Source organism: Kwoniella mangroviensis, assembly GCF_000507465.2.
Source record: "Kwoniella mangroviensis CBS 8507 chromosome 1 map unlocalized Ctg01, whole genome shotgun sequence".
In the NCBI taxonomy this organism is placed as follows: Eukaryota; Fungi; Basidiomycota; class Tremellomycetes; order Tremellales; family Cryptococcaceae; genus Kwoniella; species Kwoniella mangrovensis.
This window is the reverse complement of record NW_027062533.1, coordinates 3389904-3406716: the sequence shown is the minus strand read 5'-3', so window position 1 is coordinate 3406716 and position 16813 is coordinate 3389904. Positions and strand designations below refer to the sequence as shown.

General features: G+C 45.6%; 9 protein-coding genes across 9 annotated transcripts; 6 read left to right on the top strand and 3 right to left on the bottom strand.

Annotated features, from left to right (window-relative positions):
• Window positions 1-519: 519 nt before the first annotated feature.
• I203_101268 (uncharacterized protein) lies at window positions 520-1227 on the top strand (the record flags this gene model as incomplete). The annotated part of the gene is made up of 1 exon (XM_019146221.1): window positions 520-1227. The coding sequence occupies one exon, from the start codon at window positions 520-522 to the stop codon at window positions 1225-1227; it is 708 nt and encodes a 235-aa protein (XP_019004780.1).
• Window positions 1228-1750: 523 nt separating this feature from the next.
• I203_101267 (uncharacterized protein) lies at window positions 1751-2443 on the top strand (the record flags this gene model as incomplete). Its single annotated transcript, XM_019146220.1, has 1 exon — window positions 1751-2443. The coding sequence occupies one exon, from the start codon at window positions 1751-1753 to the stop codon at window positions 2441-2443; it is 693 nt and encodes a 230-aa protein (XP_019004779.1).
• A 294-nt stretch (window positions 2444-2737) lies between these two features.
• I203_101266 (mitochondrial 54S ribosomal protein bL32m) lies at window positions 2738-3429 on the top strand (the record flags this gene model as incomplete). The annotated part of the gene is made up of 3 exons (XM_019146219.1): window positions 2738-3056; window positions 3192-3273; window positions 3339-3429. 3 exons carry the CDS (start codon window positions 2738-2740, stop codon window positions 3427-3429), a joined length of 492 nt encoding a protein of 163 aa, XP_019004778.1.
• Window positions 3430-3690: 261 nt separating this feature from the next.
• I203_101265 (uncharacterized protein) lies at window positions 3691-8149 on the bottom strand (the record flags this gene model as incomplete). The annotated part of the gene is made up of 8 exons (XM_019146218.1): window positions 3691-3783; window positions 3850-3951; window positions 4029-5041; window positions 5104-6357; window positions 6408-7723; window positions 7780-7950; window positions 8015-8073; window positions 8132-8149. The coding sequence occupies 8 exons, from the start codon at window positions 8147-8149 to the stop codon at window positions 3691-3693; spliced, it is 4026 nt and encodes a 1341-aa protein (XP_019004777.1).
• Window positions 8150-8606: 457 nt separating this feature from the next.
• Window positions 8607-9803, top strand: I203_101264 (uncharacterized protein; the record flags this gene model as incomplete). The annotated part of the gene is made up of 5 exons (XM_019146217.1): window positions 8607-9069; window positions 9132-9263; window positions 9322-9451; window positions 9513-9643; window positions 9706-9803. 5 exons carry the CDS (start codon window positions 8607-8609, stop codon window positions 9801-9803), a joined length of 954 nt encoding a protein of 317 aa, XP_019004776.1.
• Window positions 9804-10110: 307 nt separating this feature from the next.
• On the bottom strand, window positions 10111-11889 carry I203_101263 (uncharacterized protein; the record flags this gene model as incomplete). The annotated part of the gene is made up of 3 exons (XM_019146216.1): window positions 10111-10447; window positions 10535-11510; window positions 11706-11889. 3 exons carry the CDS (start codon window positions 11887-11889, stop codon window positions 10111-10113), a joined length of 1497 nt encoding a protein of 498 aa, XP_019004775.1.
• Window positions 11890-12171: 282 nt separating this feature from the next.
• Window positions 12172-13111, top strand: I203_101262 (mitochondrial 37S ribosomal protein uS7m; the record flags this gene model as incomplete). The annotated part of the gene is made up of 3 exons (XM_019146215.1): window positions 12172-12494; window positions 12725-13027; window positions 13090-13111. The coding sequence occupies 3 exons, from the start codon at window positions 12172-12174 to the stop codon at window positions 13109-13111; spliced, it is 648 nt and encodes a 215-aa protein (XP_019004774.1).
• Window positions 13112-13348: 237 nt separating this feature from the next.
• On the bottom strand, window positions 13349-14877 carry I203_101261 (uncharacterized protein; the record flags this gene model as incomplete). Its single annotated transcript, XM_019146214.1, has 7 exons — window positions 13349-13579; window positions 13720-13905; window positions 13972-14115; window positions 14333-14455; window positions 14538-14653; window positions 14741-14776; window positions 14844-14877. The coding sequence occupies 7 exons, from the start codon at window positions 14875-14877 to the stop codon at window positions 13349-13351; spliced, it is 870 nt and encodes a 289-aa protein (XP_019004773.1).
• A 353-nt stretch (window positions 14878-15230) lies between these two features.
• Window positions 15231-16591, top strand: I203_101260 (uncharacterized protein; the record flags this gene model as incomplete). Its single annotated transcript, XM_065516848.1, has 8 exons — window positions 15231-15575; window positions 15647-15662; window positions 15727-15789; window positions 15950-16057; window positions 16140-16168; window positions 16224-16278; window positions 16365-16424; window positions 16515-16591. The coding sequence occupies 8 exons, from the start codon at window positions 15231-15233 to the stop codon at window positions 16589-16591; spliced, it is 753 nt and encodes a 250-aa protein (XP_065373666.1).
• Between the last annotated feature and the right edge of the window lie 222 nt (window positions 16592-16813).

The following is a 16813-nucleotide window of genomic DNA, read 5'->3' as shown; positions in this document are numbered from 1 at the left end:
GAGGAGTACAAGATCCAAAGTATCATGCTTGCTCAATTTACACATGACACTTCCTCCGAACAACACTGCTCGCTATTCAATGCGAAAGGATCAGAGCAAGCATCGAAATTTACTGATTAGTGACTGATAAAGCAGGACTAAAAGAATGTGATCTAGAGCATAGGGTGATTTTGCGAGTCGAGAAGCCTGTTCTTCGATGGCTGTAGGAAACGAAGTAAGAGGTCAAAGGGCGATATTTTTCACAAAGACCTACCTTTCCTATCAGAGTCCATCACATCACATCCTTCTTTTCCCATGAAGTCGGACATCTCTTTGGGCTGGATTTTGGAAGTTCACCTAGCGAAGCATGATAATTCCTCCCTCCTTTCAATCTAGAAGTTCAGTCCCTGCACAAAGCAAATGGTCTCAATGTATATATAATCGTCCTGAGGCCAGCTCAAAGGACATGATAGTATAGTGCTTTAGATAGTTAGTCGAGAGTGGGCTTTGCAATCAGAACCAACAATCATATCATTCAACATGTCATCACTAGTTGAATCAAATAACGAAGACGATGGGTCTTTACTCAAAGTATATGGCGACAAATTAGTATACAGAGAAGCTGTATCCGACCACTGGACGACTTATGACTATGCGGGATCTTTCTACGTGGACCGAGGTGATAATCACATTAGTCATGACGCTGAAAGCGGCGACATTACCATAACTTGCTTCGAGGAAGCTCCGAATATACCCCTCTCTATCCCGTCGACTCCTGTATCCAATAGACTGAGGGGTCGTCGATCGAACAGGAATATACCTATTGATCCCTCCCGTCTTACAGCCGCTCAATATATTGCTACAATTGATTTGTCATCGCTTTCGGTTCCATTCAGCCAAAGAGGGGCCGATCTTGTCTTGCGCTACAAGCCAAGCAGTGATACGTCTACATCACCACGAAGTCCAGATGTCCAACCTGATATGACTCTATATGTAAATAATTTGGAGATGGGCCCTCACGCATTTTCACTCCACAAAGAGCTTTCCACCCTTCCAGGTCATAATTACAATCCAAGATCAAGTAGTAGTATATCCGGAGGGTCCATCGGAATAGGTTACATCTGTCATGATGAATATGTGAATCCCATGGAACGAATGGAGGTCTATAAGCCTAACAATCCAGAGAGTGTCGAGGAGATCAAAACTGCTATTGGTACTTTCGTTATGACTCTTCCCGAGAGGCGTTAATCAGTTATGATTTGTTTCAGACTTAATGGGTCTGTACGCCTCCGGGAATGTGAATGCATCAGAGGTCTAATAGTGCGTGAATGTGACTGGTCGCTGAGCATGTCTGCTGCAAGTCGCCTTCAGAAGAGGTGACAGACCGATGACGACTTGGAGTTGCATCATGCATCTCTGTCTCGACCAGCTTGTTCTCAGCCGAAGGGCAGAAGCATTGCAGGTCTGCTCAAGGGGACCTTTCAGTCGTAATCTCGTCCTACTCTTCCGGTGAGATCGGGATTCGGTTCAGGCTGAACGGTGAGATTGAGATCCTAAGTACGCAAATAACGACGTTCCATCTTTCCTTTCAAGTTCCATGTCGGGACAAGAAACAAGAAGTATCTCAACCGGAAGCATGGACAGCTTCCCTATACCCACAGTTTCGACGAGGCAGATATATATGAGTACCATGGGATTGTCAGCAAACATCATATCACCACCTTTTCATTATCGAATTGCAAGTTTCTTCCGATCAATAATGTCACACAACATGTCAGGAGTTGAAGCAACATCCAATTCCACAGAAGATGACATGTCTGTGCTCAAAGTTTACGGCGACAAGTTGATATATAGAGAAGGTGGGACGTCCCCAGGCGTTACTTACGACTATGCGGGAAGTTTCCTCGCTATTCGGGGCGAAAGTTACATGTCTCGAGCTGAACTTCGCGAAATGACCCTAACGTTTTTCAGTGACATGCCCGTCAGATCCCTTTCCCTTCCCACGACCAATCCACCCAATCGAAGATGGAGTGGGAGTAGACCCAACTTTGTACGAGACGAGTCAGCCACGGCTACGGCTCCTATCTCGTCAACGGGAAACGATCTCGTCTTGCGATATCAGCCTTGCGAAAATACGGAAGTATCGTCTACTACTAGTCACACTGAGGCTATACCTAACATTTGTCTGCAGACGAACGCCCTGCGGATGGACGAGCATACGTTCACTTTCGAAAAGGCACTTACCACTGATATAGGCTGCACCCACGACCTATCTGCGTCTACTAGTATTGATCGAGCTTCGATCGGAATAGGATTTATCGACCACCATAATGATCATAAGGAATATATTGAGGTATGGAGACCTGAAAATGCCAATCCAGCGAATATCATGGAGATTAGAGATACATTTTATACTTACATGAGGAGTCTCCCGAAAAGAGACAATGACGTATCGGATGGGTGAGAAATATAACGTTTTCATATAGATGATTTGTTGATGCATAGGAGGTCTGGAGTGACCTGATTGTGTGGTGTCTTTGATTGCCATACGGTTGTTCGTGATAAAGCGAGTTAAGCGCCACATTCCGGGGATATATATTGAGAATGCTAATTCCCGCTGGTACTGCTCACTTGGTTTACGTTTCTTGACTTTCTTTCACCTGTGTTGCATTTCCAACTTTTTTGGGTATTGGGCATTTCATCAACATCTACGTATATGACGTTCACGAGTGTATCAAACAGTATTCGCTCTCACACCATGGCATCCCTCTCACTCTCCTCGCGTTCCTCCCTCATCTCCTTACGACCACTCATCAACTCATCCCGACCATCTTGGTCTCTCCCATGTATCGCTTCCTCCTCTTCCTCCACTTCGACCCTATCCGTATCACCCGTATCACCCATTGAGTCAACCATACCCACAGCCTCATCTTGGAGATCGATTCTTCCTTCTTTCTCTCTCGAATCGATATTGGAGTTGATCCCCCCGATCGTATGGGCGAGTGTACCCAAGAAGAAGACTTCGCATAGTAGGAAGAGTATGAGAAGTGCCAATAAGGGATTGAAGAATAGGACGAGTGAGTGACACTCCCACATCAGCTAGGAACGTCAAGTGTAGAGTGAAGGACATGATGAGCAGGATGGAAAGCTATTGATTGGAATGTCAAACCTCGAATGGATGAGATATACTGATTTTTACATGGATTCATCAGACCTCTCACTATGCGAAGCATGCGGTTCGATCAAACTTACCCATCATATCTGTCCGACATGTTACTCTCAAATATCCAGAAGGTGAGCTGTAGTCTTCATTGACCGATGAAGTCGTATGAATATAGCTGATTGTATATTTTTGGCAGATGGAAGAGAGAAGCTAGAGGTGAACTGCCTTCAGGAGCTATTACTGAATCAATACTGGAACAACCACCACAACAAAGTGCTCAACCATAATAATCATAATCATTATATCATAATCGTTATGCTTCATCAAATCATGCATATATATAGCAGGTGACGGATATCAATCGGCGTCGAAGAACGAAGCTGAGACTCAACCATGATATTGGCTGTTCACGTTTCATCACTCATTCAGATTACAACAATCAAACAAATCATTAATAGTCGATCTTTTCCTACTATACCACCAATTCAGAGTAGACCCTATGAACCGTTCATCAAAAGTATACCCTCACTTCTCCCGCAGCATCTTATCTAACCTTGATTCTGATTCTGTTGATTCGGTTTGGGACTGTTTCTAGCTTGGATCTGATTATTCTGGATACTAGGTGATCTGGCGAAATGTTGCTATACACCCAAATCAAATTGAGTGAGCTTATCGTCCCTCTCGCTGCCAGTCTTATTATTACTCACAACTCCCTGCATACCCATCTGAGGTGTACCTGGATTCACTTGACCCTGCTGTTGAGCAGCTGCAACTTGAGCTTGAACTTGAGCGGCAGCTTGCATTTGAGCCTATCACAAGCCACAATTCAATCGTCAGCTTGTACTTCGCATCTCGACATACTGTATACGATATGCGGTTCACTTACATTCCTCATCATCAACGCTCTGATCTGTTCGGGATTCGCCTGTTGTCCATTAGCAGCGAGCTGAGCTATGATCTGCTGCATCGCCGCATTGTTGATTTGAGGTGCCTGTACACCATGTTGGACAGGGATTGGACTAGACATCTGAGGTGAACCTTGACTTCCTGCACTGGCTACTCGGAGATGTTGAGGAACAGGTTGTCCAGATGGTACACGTTGTTGTGGTGAAGCCTGTGTCATCGCCGGCGAAGAGTTAGCCATAGATGGATCACCATTGGGTAATGGTGTACCATGTTGATTGTACGGAGATTGACTCATTCGACCCTGCACTTGAGCCTGCGCTTGAGCTTGAAGTTGAGCTTGCTGAGCTGCACGCAATTGCGCTTGTGTAGCTGCTATTTGCTGAGCTTGTAGAAGTTGCATTTGCTGTTGGACCTGTATTGTCGGGCCCTGCTGAACTTGCTGCTGCTGCTGTTGCTGCTGTTGTTGCGGATTGGGTCGTACGTTACCCTGTCCAGGTACAGCATTGACATTCTGTCTGTTCACTGCATTCGCAGCTACAACGGCGTTGAGCAATTGTTGTTGACTTGGAGCCATGTTCGGCATAGGTTGGCCATTGGGTCCCATTCGGACAGGTGCATTGGGAGGCGGACGCATTTGAGGCTGTTGATTTTGTGGCTGAGGGGTAGGTTGGATAGGTTGTCCTTGTCCTTGAGGTTGTGGCTGACCAGGCTGGGGGACAGTCTGCTGTTGAGATTGTTGTTGACCTTGAGCAGCTTGCTGCTGTTGAGCTTGCTGAGCAGCCTGTGCGGCTTGTTGTTGCTGTTGCATCATTTGCTGTCGCAGGGCTATCTGCCTCTGCTGCTCTTGCATAGCTCGTTGTTGCCGTTGTTGCATAGCCTGGACATCTCGTTGATACTTCGTTTCCACTAATTCCCAAGGGGTAGAGATGGATGACATGAGGTAGCTAGCGTGTGATTCATGAACATTGATGATCTTCTTTGGTTGGTCCTTGACTAACATGGGATCTCACCGGTCAACGACATCCTCTTCTGACCGAATGTATCAATGCACTTACCACCTGTCTTGGTCTTGTTGGCCTCTCTCCGCCTATTCAGCTTTCTAGCCGCATCGTAGATCGCTTGATGCCTGATTGAACTCTTCGTTCCTTCATATCTAGGCTTGGCAGCTTGTCTATCCCTCTTCGACATACCTGGAGGAGGCGGCGCTCCTTCGGGCAACGGTGTTCCTGCACCAGCAGTACCAGGCGCTTGCGAGGCAGTAGCGGCGGATCCAGGGGTGGGTGTAGGAAGAGAAGGCACTGAGATGCCGGTGACAGGAGTTTGTTGAGGACCAGCAGATTGAGGAGTTTGATTTCCCGGACGACTTGATGCAGCGGTGGAAGGTGGGATCGCAGAAGTAGGAGGAAAAGGAGCGGGAGTGGTCGTGCCCGATGGGGGTGCAGCAGTGGGAGTAGCGGCTGTGGTCGGATCTCCACTGGGTGTGGGGGCAACAGAGGCAGATGCTTGGGCCAGAGCTTCAGCCTTTTTCAGCTTGTCTTTGCCATCACTGTAAGTATAGTACCATCTCTCCCAGCATTCATACGCCGATCGTTTCTCGGTAGGTATATTGACTTTCTCCGTATTAAACGAATCAGCGATAAGCTGCCAATGGAAAGGATAGGTCGCTACGAGTTTAAGCAGATGTTCATCGTCTTCTTGACTCCATACCAGTTGAGCACGAAGATGCTGAGCGGGTGGTTTAGGTTGTTCAGGCGGTCTCATCGAATCCAAAGGTCTTATACCTCGACCATAAAATACACTGGATGTAGCAGCTACGACTGTCGGGTTCACATCGGTCGAGCTTTTAGGATCTTCAAAGTAAGGGCCCTCGTGGATATCCCATACACCGTCAGGGGCGTTTTTCGCAGGTTGTAAAGTGGAAACAAGAATCGGTCGGATGTCCATGATACGTGAGGTGTGGGCGATACGATAACCATTCGTTTGCCCTTCATCCAGCCGGCGGGTAGGTTTGTCTTCACTAGGTGGCTGAGGACCTTGGTATACGGCTAGGTCTGGGAACAAATCAACGAGTGAGGGGGGTGTCTGAGGTTCAGCCAGATCTTCGGTGTTGGTCGAGGCAGCAGTCAGTTGAGGAAGCGAGTCGAGGTCAACGGTGGTAGAAGTGAAGGAGAGGTCCAATAAGGGTTTTCGAGCGGCAACGAGTTCTTCGACGTTTGCGAATCGTTTATTTATCACCAGTCCATTAGGCAAGACAGTATCTCGCCGCACTTCCGAGGCTTCCCGATCACTTTCATCTGCATTGTCGATGTCTACGGTACATTGTCAGCTGGCAGCTAGAATTATCGCTTCAGACACTTACCATCGAGTCCCACCACATCTTCCCCTACATCCTCAGCTTCACCTTCCACATCTTCCTCACCCTCTGCATCTTCCTCCTCTCCATCCGCATCAGCAGTCCCACCATCATCTGGCTCTCCATCCGCATCTTCCTCCCCGTCTGCATCAGCATCTTCACCCATCTCCACATCTTCGTTCTCCTTCTTCACCACTTCATCTTGGACTTCTTTCATCTCATCTATACTTTCCAGTACTTCAGCTCCTGCGACACCTTCCTCCGCAGGCGAGTCTTCTTCTCGACCAATCAACATCTCAACATCATCATCTTCAGCTGAGGTATTCGGCACTTCCAACTGTCCCTGTCCCTGTTGTCCATCGATCTGTATGTTCGTTTCTCTATTTCCCGAATGTCCAGGTATAGGCTGATCATTTGATTTACCCCAACCTCTATTGCCAACCATCAACTTTGCTTTCTCTTCCTCAGTTGATAAATGCCATTCAACAACCTGATAGGCGAACTCTCTCGCTTGTATCAACTTCCATTTTCTTTCTTCGTTGAAATCGACTCTCATCCATTCCATCTCTTCCAACAAGAAATCCCAATGAGATTTAGGAACAGGCAACGTTCTGAGTTTCTTAGGTTGTCGTAAACTCCATCTATTCTCATTCTTCTTGGTCTCTATCCTCTCCATCGCTCGAACATGTCTCATCTCATTTAGAGCAATTTTCCAATCATTCGTTAAAACGCATTTACTAGATTTCGATAATGACCCGCTGAGTGGATTGAGCGTAAAGGAAACTTGAAGCTTATACAGATCGACCGAGTCATTCAACTTGATTCGTTTCTTCGCTGGCCCCTGACCCTGGACCTGACGTATCTGAGGGGGTAAAGGAGGTAATCTGGGTAATTGAGAGGCATAATCCGTTTCTAATGGCATGAAAATCTTGGGTGATGTGTCTGGCAGTTCAGCAGGATGATAGTTGTCCACTGGAATCCATTCTGGTACTTCCAATTTTGCTGGAGGAGCAAAGGATGTGCTGGGTATTAACCGAGGTCGAGGTTGTATTTGATCCATCGCAATTCCCATTGAAGGTTCAGAGTCATCTGGAGGAGGTGAAGGAGATAGTAATAACGGCACGAATGGTTTTTGGGCTTTGGGAGATTTGATGGGAGCGATAGGACGATCTTGTGATACACCTGAAGGAGGGAAAGGTGATTTGGAAGAAGTGGAAGTTTCCGTTTGCTGATCTGTCGGAACCTCATCAGGAAATACGGTAGATGTTGCAGGGGGAGATACGGGTGGTAATGAGGGTAATATTAGACTCGATATACTTGATCTATCACTGAGATCAGTCATCTCTCGGTCAGTGACAAGGTTCCGAAATATACATACCCTTCTCCCAATTCATAACGTTCTTTCCATTGCTGAAATCCCTCTTCCACTACGTTCTCATCTAAAGCATCTTCTTCTCCTATTGGTGGGAAATCTTCTGACCTTTTCCGCCTAGGTTCAAGCATCAAGTAAAGCTCTTTCAGCGAATCGGCATGTTTAGGTATTATTTCGCTGATTTCAGTTCTTTATATCAGTATGCTGCCCTTCAATGATAATTTTGACCGTAGATGCTCACTCTATCTCTGCTTGACGTAGCTGTATTACCTCGTGCAATGCGTTTCGAAGCTGGGATGACTACGACTTATCAGCATGAAATAGCATAAACAATTTGACTGGAAGCGAAGGCACATACCGATACTTCCTGGTCCATCTTGGCTTTTTCCCGGACTTTTTTCGCAGGATGGGTCAATTATAGGTTGATGTCCCTCGAAAGGGCGAGTTGGCGTGAGGGGTTACCCTTGTATGATTTGGTCTTAACGGATCAAGTAGCCCAAATGTTGGAAGAAAACATCAACATGAAAGTGAAAAGGAATAACATTGAATGGATCAGGCGCGTCAACGGGGGTTTACAATAGGCTTGTCATTAGCTGCATTTAACCTGTGTCGGATGCCTAAAACAGGAACAGACGGAGGTGGGGTCTCCAGATTTTGTGTCTTATTGTTCTCCGTGTCGCATCAGTGTGTTTTTCCTTTTGTTCGACTATTTCAGATGGGATATAGCATATATATAGCATCTATGTATTATAGCATGAACAACGATCGCTAGCAATCTTTCACTCTTTTTCTTAGTGAAAAAGTAAGGTACCATCAAATACTTGCGATACAAGATGAGCGGACCAGTCGACGCTACGCCCATCCCATCTCTATCATCCTCACCAACGCCTTCGCCAGAAGTCTCACGACTGCCCACTCCTGCACCCAATGGACATCTCGCTGCTCCCAGTCCACCCACAGCATCCACTTCACCTGCTATATCCGATATGACCTCGTCGACCCCCCTAGCGGGCTCACCTGCACCTGTACCTATCCAGCTGTCCATGCCCAAGACTGACCAATACAACGCGAGGGGGACATTGCCCAATACTCTGCTCGCCGTAGCGGTCATAGCTACCGTTCTAGGCGCTATAGTCGGATCGTCGCTCTCTCTAGCTTCGAGAAGGGTATTAGATCTGTTGGCAGGAAGTTGGGCTAGACCACAATTGGGCATATACCTGGCTGCTGTGTCTACCTTCCATTTATTGGAGTTCTACACTACCGCCGGATGGAACCCTCTGAAAGTATCTGTGGACGGTAAGTCAGCTTTCGGACCTCGTCTGGCGATCATCAGCTGATACTGTCATTCATATTTTCAGCTTTCTTACTCAACAATACCACTCAGTACCATGTAGCTCATGCCGTGGGTTTAGCAGAATACTTCATCTCATCTTACTTCTTCCCGTCAAAATTCGATTCTAAGCGGAATTCAACTCCTTTACTTGCAATCAGTGAGTCAGCTAATCATTTCAGCTCCGACATGTAGATAGCTGATCGATTAATTTGTAGTCGTGATAGTGATGATCGGTGCTCAGATAATCAGATCAACAGCTATGATCCAAGCCGCCCAGTCTTTCTCGCATATAGTGAAAAGTAAGAAACACGATGATCATACACTCATCACCCATGGACTATACTCGTGAGTCTAACTGTCCGCTCCTAAATCACAATTGTACTCAAGCTGACTCTATTTGATGTAGGTGGTCACGTCATCCTTCCTACACTGGATTTTTCTACTGGGCCGTATTCTCTCAACTCCTGTTAGGGAATGTGGTAACTACGATTGGGTTCGTGGTGGTTTTGAGTAGATTCTTCTCCAGACGAATAGTCGGTAAGCTCAGTCCATCGTATACACAGACTGAATATGACTCTCAGCTGATTTGGGCTCTATAGACGAAGAGAAGTGGCTGGTCAAGTTCTTCGGGGATGAATACATCCAATATAGAAGGAGAGTCGGTACCAAGCTCCCATTCTTCTTTTCATCCGCGTAAGGCGGAATAGGACCACTTCATTTCCATCAGGAGTGAAGGAATCAAATATATACTATGTCTAGTCTGTGTCATGTCAATGCATGTTAGAAGATGATAAGCACAAAAGAATACTATCATGCATTATGAATGTATCAGGAAAATTAGAATGATAATACACTAAATCGGAATTTATCCATGGTATGCAATGAAAGCAAAGTATGGCAATGTGCTTGGACTGAGAGCATGTTCTATTGTAGTGTGTCCGAGGTGATTCAATATCATCAATCACTAATCACCAAAACCACTCCCACAGATCTACGAGCATCATTTAACAAGAGATAGTCTTGAACACGTTAAATCCATCACTAGCCGTACTCAATACCATACCAGGGATTTGAGGATGCCAGTGAATTTCTTTCGTATCTTTCTGACCTTGATGTACAAACAGCAATTGAGGAGGGACGTTGGGGATGTCAGATCCATCTGCAGATTTGACTATGGCGTTATTGGGCGATTCATCTTCGTCAGGTTCGACGGATAGATCCCATAAAGTCAATTGGTCGTCTGAGCCCGATGCGCCAAAGACGGAAGTATCGGTAGGGTGCCACTCGACGGATGTTATGGGTGCCTGATGCCATGAGAAGTTGGCGACGGGGGTTGGTTGGCTAGATCGCGAAATGAAGATCAGCAAAAAATTGTCAGTCATTGTAAAAGTGGGTGTAGGACCAGTATTAAGACGAGTTGTTACTCACCCTTTATTAAACATTCTTAAATCCCATACGTTCAATTCACCATCATCACCACCCGATACTAACAAGTATTCTACACCTTTATTCCATGAAATCACATTAACATCTTCTCTATGAGCTTGTACCGATACGACCGATTTTCTACCTTTTGCTCTAATATCCCATACTCTCACTGTCCTATCTGCTGATGCCGATGCGAAGACGGTAGCTTCGTTAGGTGACCATTGAAGATCTTCTACTGACGAAGTATGCGATAAATAAGGTTGAGGTGAGGTATTAAATCCAGTTGGTGTTATAGTAGTCAAGTAAATCTTCTTATCGATATCTCCAGTTAACAAACCTGTTTTACCCCATTCTACAGCGAATCCTTCCGATCTTCCATGATTGGTTATAGTATGTATAGGAGTTTTCTGACGAGGTTTACTTGAATCTCCAGATAATGTGTCTATATAAGGTCTAACATCGAATATATTCACTTTACCAGTTTCTGAAAACGTCGCTACGTGATATGGTTCAGGTAGACTGTTTCCCGCTGGGGCAGGAGCAGCTCTGATACGGTTGACTGAACCGATGTGAGGTATTGTCAAGAAATCCAATGTGGCATCTTCGTCGTTTCCCTCATCGTCTTCTTCTTCTTCGTCGTCATCGGAATCATCATCATGTTGAGTTTTCGATAAGTTTCCAAGTTTCATAATTACCACTTCGTCCTTGGCTTTACTTCCTTGTCCGGGTACTTCCCCTGCCTGTGTTCCGGTGACGATCCATGAGGTATGTGGGAATGTAGCACGATCAGAACCGAGGTTGTCTTTTAGCACATCGAAGGAGAGACATGGCCAAGAGTAAGAAAGGGAATGTAAGGCGAGATAGACAGAGTTGTCAGGTACAAGATGTTCGTCGGATTCTATGGCTGTTCCAGGAAGGTAGGTTTTGGTAGGTGCTGGAGGTGGGGCGGAATCTTCCTGAGCAGGTGTGAAATCGTCTATAAGGTGTTAAAAGGTTATTAATCAGCTCAATTATGACCTCTCTTAGACGTTACGTTTGGTCATTCATCTTGATAAGGTGAACGACCCGAGCGCAATAGTTGAAGGAGCTCTTCCGAAAGATGATCTTGCGAAAGTCATGACCACAAGTATCCAAGTCAAGCACGATAAGTCTTAGAAAAGTCATCACTCACCATCACCCTCCGCTTCAGCGTCTACGACCTCTCCCTCACTCTCATACTCGTCCTCCCACTTGTCCTCGAATTCACCCATCTCCTCATCGACATCTCGAACAGCGGGTGATCGAGCTGTCTCCTGTCCCTTGGCAGCTGATTTGGCGGCCGGTAAGTCGGCAGCCTCGGATGTCCTTTTGGCCATGTTGCGAGTGAGTTCACTAGATTATGTATAGGTATGTATGTATAGACAACAAGTAGCAGTTTGAGATACTTTTGTAGTATGGTAGTATCGACCAGGGGTGGACCAAGTGACGAGTGATTTTCAACTTTTTTCATGATGCGACCGTGGGAAATTAGATTTGCGAGGGGATATCAGGGAATTTTGGGCAGCTGCAACAACGAAAATACCAAACTGAAGACATTCGCTATTCTTGATAATTTCATTCCATACTGTCTACTGTAATACACAACCACATACATCAGCATGTCCCTCCGCACTCCCCTAACCGCGTTCCGAAGGACATTTGTCACATCAGCACGATCACTCGTTGAACCACCCACCGCCCCTGCTCAATCGGGCTTCTCACCCCTTCGTGATCTCCTAGCTTCCTCTTCCTCTTCCTCTTCATCTTCCCACTTCGCCCCTGCTCCTATCACCTCAGAGTCTCAGACTGCCACAAGAGGATATGATGTACACTCTATACCACCCAAAGCTGATCCCACGATAGATCTGTTTACAAATTGCCTGATGAAGGATGGTAAGAAGGATGAGGCGCAGAAGATGGTCAGTAGGATATTGACGATGTTGTGAGTAACCTTTGACGATTCCTTATCAACTTTATTTGTTTCTTGAATGGGATGTGAAGACATAAGAGATATAAAAGCTTTATGTGGGAATATAAAGTCAGAAGGGAACGAGGTGCGATGATAGGACGTTGCGGGCAGAGGGATTCTCCTCTTATCACTTCTCCTCATGAAATAATCGAGCATCGATAAACATATCATCGTACTGACTATCCTACGCTCTCTGTATATAGAAATCAATCAACCTCCCTCCCTCCTCAACCCCTCCTAAAACAAGCCATCATCTCCTCTTCCCCCTCAATCAAAATCCTCTCTATGCGTAAATCAGCCAAGACGATCCTCACCCCTCGAGCACTCACAGAAAGACAACGTACCAGACAGGGTATCGCGTGGTTATTGAAAGCTTCTGAGAAAGGTAGAAAAGGGGGTGTATCGAGAGATCAGAGGATCGCAAGGGAGATTCTGGGTGTTTTGGAAGGTCAATCGGATGTGTTTAAATGGTTGGAAGAGAGGCATAAAATTGCTTATTTGAATAGGTACGTCTTGCTTGGTATCTTATCCTTCATATATTCTTGCTGATGCAAATCTCTCCCTTCAGATCAAACATGACTGCTCGATAGAAGTGCATCGCACGAATTCGCAGTACAATATCAACGATGCCAGTTTATGCCATTTTCGATATGTTGATATGTTATGAATATGAATATGCATTGCATTTTGGCAGTCTCCTATATACAATTTATTGATTACGAGCAATATACGGTATCACACCGTACGTTGAGCCGATTGATAGTATCGCATACACCTACGTTGATCTGGTCATTCATGACCTGAAATCACATCGTCTCGCCTTCCCCTTATTTACCATTCTTTCCCAATTTTCGCTTCTTCTTTGGGATTTCCTCCTCTTCATCTTCCAAGTCAATCTCGGCATTTTCATCCTCATCACTCTCCTCATCCAACTCATCATCATCATCTTCGTCGAGATCCGAATCCATTCCGAACTCAGCACCAGGGGAGCTTTCACCTCTATCTTCGAAATAGGCAAATGCTTCTGGTAAAAACTGCGATTTGATTGCATCCCCGAGCTGTGAAATGTACACGTCAATTAGCCATTCATTATTCCCTCATATATCGCAAAATGATATATGACAACCAGGCGAAGCGTAAAGAGGTGTAAGATGACTGTGTCCGTTGAGTTCGAGCCCGAGCCGAAACCCCCACTCACCATGAAAGGATCATCGGCAAGTTCGAAATATAAGAAGAACGAGCCCAAATCGCCTTCGTACCCTTCATCTTCATCATCATGATGAACATGGTTAGGATCATCATGATCGTGATCATGTCCTTGGACTAATCTAGGTTGTTTCTTGGGTAAATTCACCTCATCAGATTTCCAATCGATTTTAATGCTCTACATCATACACGATATGCATTAGCCTGACACTTCCTGGAGAACTTTGGGAGAATAGTGGCTCACTGATGGTTCTAATTCCTCGTTTTCTAAAAAATTCCTCAGTTCTTCTGTTATGGTGCCATCCTTAGGGGCAGGTTCGACTCCGTTAGGTAAGGAGTACTTCTTGGAGAGGACGGTGTTGGTGAAGTAGGGGTTTTCTTTGAAGTGCTACAGGCGGGAACAAGGGGTATCAGTATCGCTGCAATCAGCTTGGCTGGTCTACTGCCTTTCCTCACCTCGCCCCTCGTTCACCATCAGGTCACCGACACTCTCACATCTCGCTTCCTCGCTCTCAATTTCTACGTCCAGCTAATCTACCTTGTAAAGCCAATCACATTCTCCTCATACCCCTGTTGTTTCCACTGAAGCATACGGCATGACTTACAAACTGCAGTTCGAAAGGTCTGAAATCATTCTCCTCCTGGATCAACTCGATATCTTCTAGGAACGAAAGAGCATGTCTATCTTCTTTCGAGGTAGTAGCAGCGGCAAGTTGAGTGTGGTTGAGCTACATACAGCATAAATCAATCAGATATAAGATAATTTCCTGTGGTTAATAATATATACCCCCAAGAGTATATGAGTCTTACCAAAGCAGTCAACCAGAATCTCTCAATCTTCTTGACTTTCGATCGTAAATGCTCCAAATAAGCTTGTGTCTCCCTGGCGAAGAACCGAGCCTGTCGAACATTCTTGTTTCCTTCCTCTGCAAGCCGAAAAGGACATACATCAGCTGTACTGACAGAAGGTCTTTTCTGGTCACAAGTTAGATAGCTCAGCAAGGAGGACATACCTGTACGAAGCTCCGTAGCGAGTTCCTCGGGAAGGTCTGTATGAGAGACAACGTGCAGTATATCAGCTGATTAGAGCATTAAATGGGTCAAGCTAATACATACCGACTGGATCCAATTCGAAATCTTGTGCGCTCATTGTAAGTGACTGATTTTTTGTATAGGTATATATGTAAACTTGTATGAGGAAGAGTGAGAGTAATGTTTGACCAGGCCAACATTTGTCCACTACGCGTTGCAGGGGGACATGGATCCTAAAATGGGCCACTGAGATAAGCTCTGGTGGATGTGAGTGATGAGTGTGAATGTGGCAAGTTCGGTTGTTGGTCAAGTGTTTTTTGCCGGGTGGAATCGATCAAGAGACTCGAGACACTCAAAGGTCCCAACTTTTTCTCATTCACTGACTGGGATAATCAGGTAGAACAACTCCTTATTGTGACTCTGACTTTGCCAGTCCTTGAGTTATCGACACGGACAGGTACTGTAAACACCATGCGCTCGATAGTCCCACTCTCAACCTTACGTCCGCACCTGTCTCCCCGTCCATTCCTTCGTCCGACACCTCTCTCAATCCGACACAATTCCACCACCTCGACACTCAAACCCAAATCCACAGCCGAACCCACAACGTTCTCATCTAAATCTTCCCCCAGGACCACTTATGATTCACCGGAAGCTTCGAGGGGTATGCCACCCCCTACGTCGGGTTATCAGCGTAAACGTGTAGAAGAACCTAGATTCACCAGTTCAGGTCAAGGGGAGGAGGCTTTCAGTGGACCGAGTAGGCCTCGATTGATTTATGAACGGCCGGGTGATAGAGACTTACCCAAGGCTGGGGTGAGTCAGCTTACAAAATCCTTCATCTCCGTTAAAAGATGGTTCGAGCTAATCGTGTCGCTTGGGAATAGAATAAATTGCCTTTTGGTGAGCAACACCAATCTTCCTTCAGAATTTTGCTGTCAGCTGACTTTGTCATCGGCTGGATCAGTCATTGCTCTGGGACTACTGGGACTGGGATGGGGTGCGTTCCTACTACATGCTACCAACGCAGGTGAGTAGTGTTCTCGACCACTGTCTTTGATATTTATCTCAATCATGCCATATCATGATCTTTGACTTCTACAACAACGCTTGCTCCTTCAACCGGAAAGAAATTACATCACAGATCCCTGGTATGATCAGCTGATCATGACCTACCTCAATTTCTGCAGAACGTCTCGCCTCTTCGGTCCTACGTCAGGTGACATTTCAACTGCGAAATTCGAAAGAGGTTATATCAGTTTTGGGTGAGAACGTAAGATTAGTAGAAAACTGGTGGGGTGAGTACGACACCGTTCAGCTGAACTTAGCCCAGACGTAATTAATCTTCAGCTGATAAATGCGTATAATTATGTACGATAGCTCTCGGTCAACCTTGGATCTCCGGAACTGTGAGTTAAGCTATCTCTTCGGAGATCTGTGCTCGTAACTGACAGATTGTTGTAGATAAATTTGATGCAAGGTAGAGTGGATCTCAGCTTCAGAGTAAGGGGTGATAAAGGTATGTCTGACGAGTTCAGCTGTCAACCGTTTGCCGGTCGAATCACGGACAAAAAGCTGATAATACATGATATGTTGGAACGATAGGCGCAGGGACTGTATACTTCACTTCTATCAGACCCCAGGAACAGGGTGCATGGCGTATTGGTGAGTTTGTTCTCCTACATATATACACACCTCACATCTGGAAGCACGACTCATCACTGATCACGAGGCCTGTTCTCCCTGTACTTCTAGTGCGATACAAGATCATAGCGGATGATGGTGAAGTCGTGCGATTGGAGAACCTGGAAAGTTTCAAAACGAAATTATGATTGGATCTGAAAGAAATACACAAAACGTGCAAATCGGTCAATACAACCTAGTCGTTTCCCTAGGATACATTAAGTACCTCAAAAGCGATGCTTCTCAGACTCAATTCACTCATGTCCACAGACAGATATAATGATCATGCATTCTTCGTTACAGATCTCCCAGGGATAGATAGCAATTCATTTATATTCTGTGAATAAATCGAATCAATGCTGCATCTCATT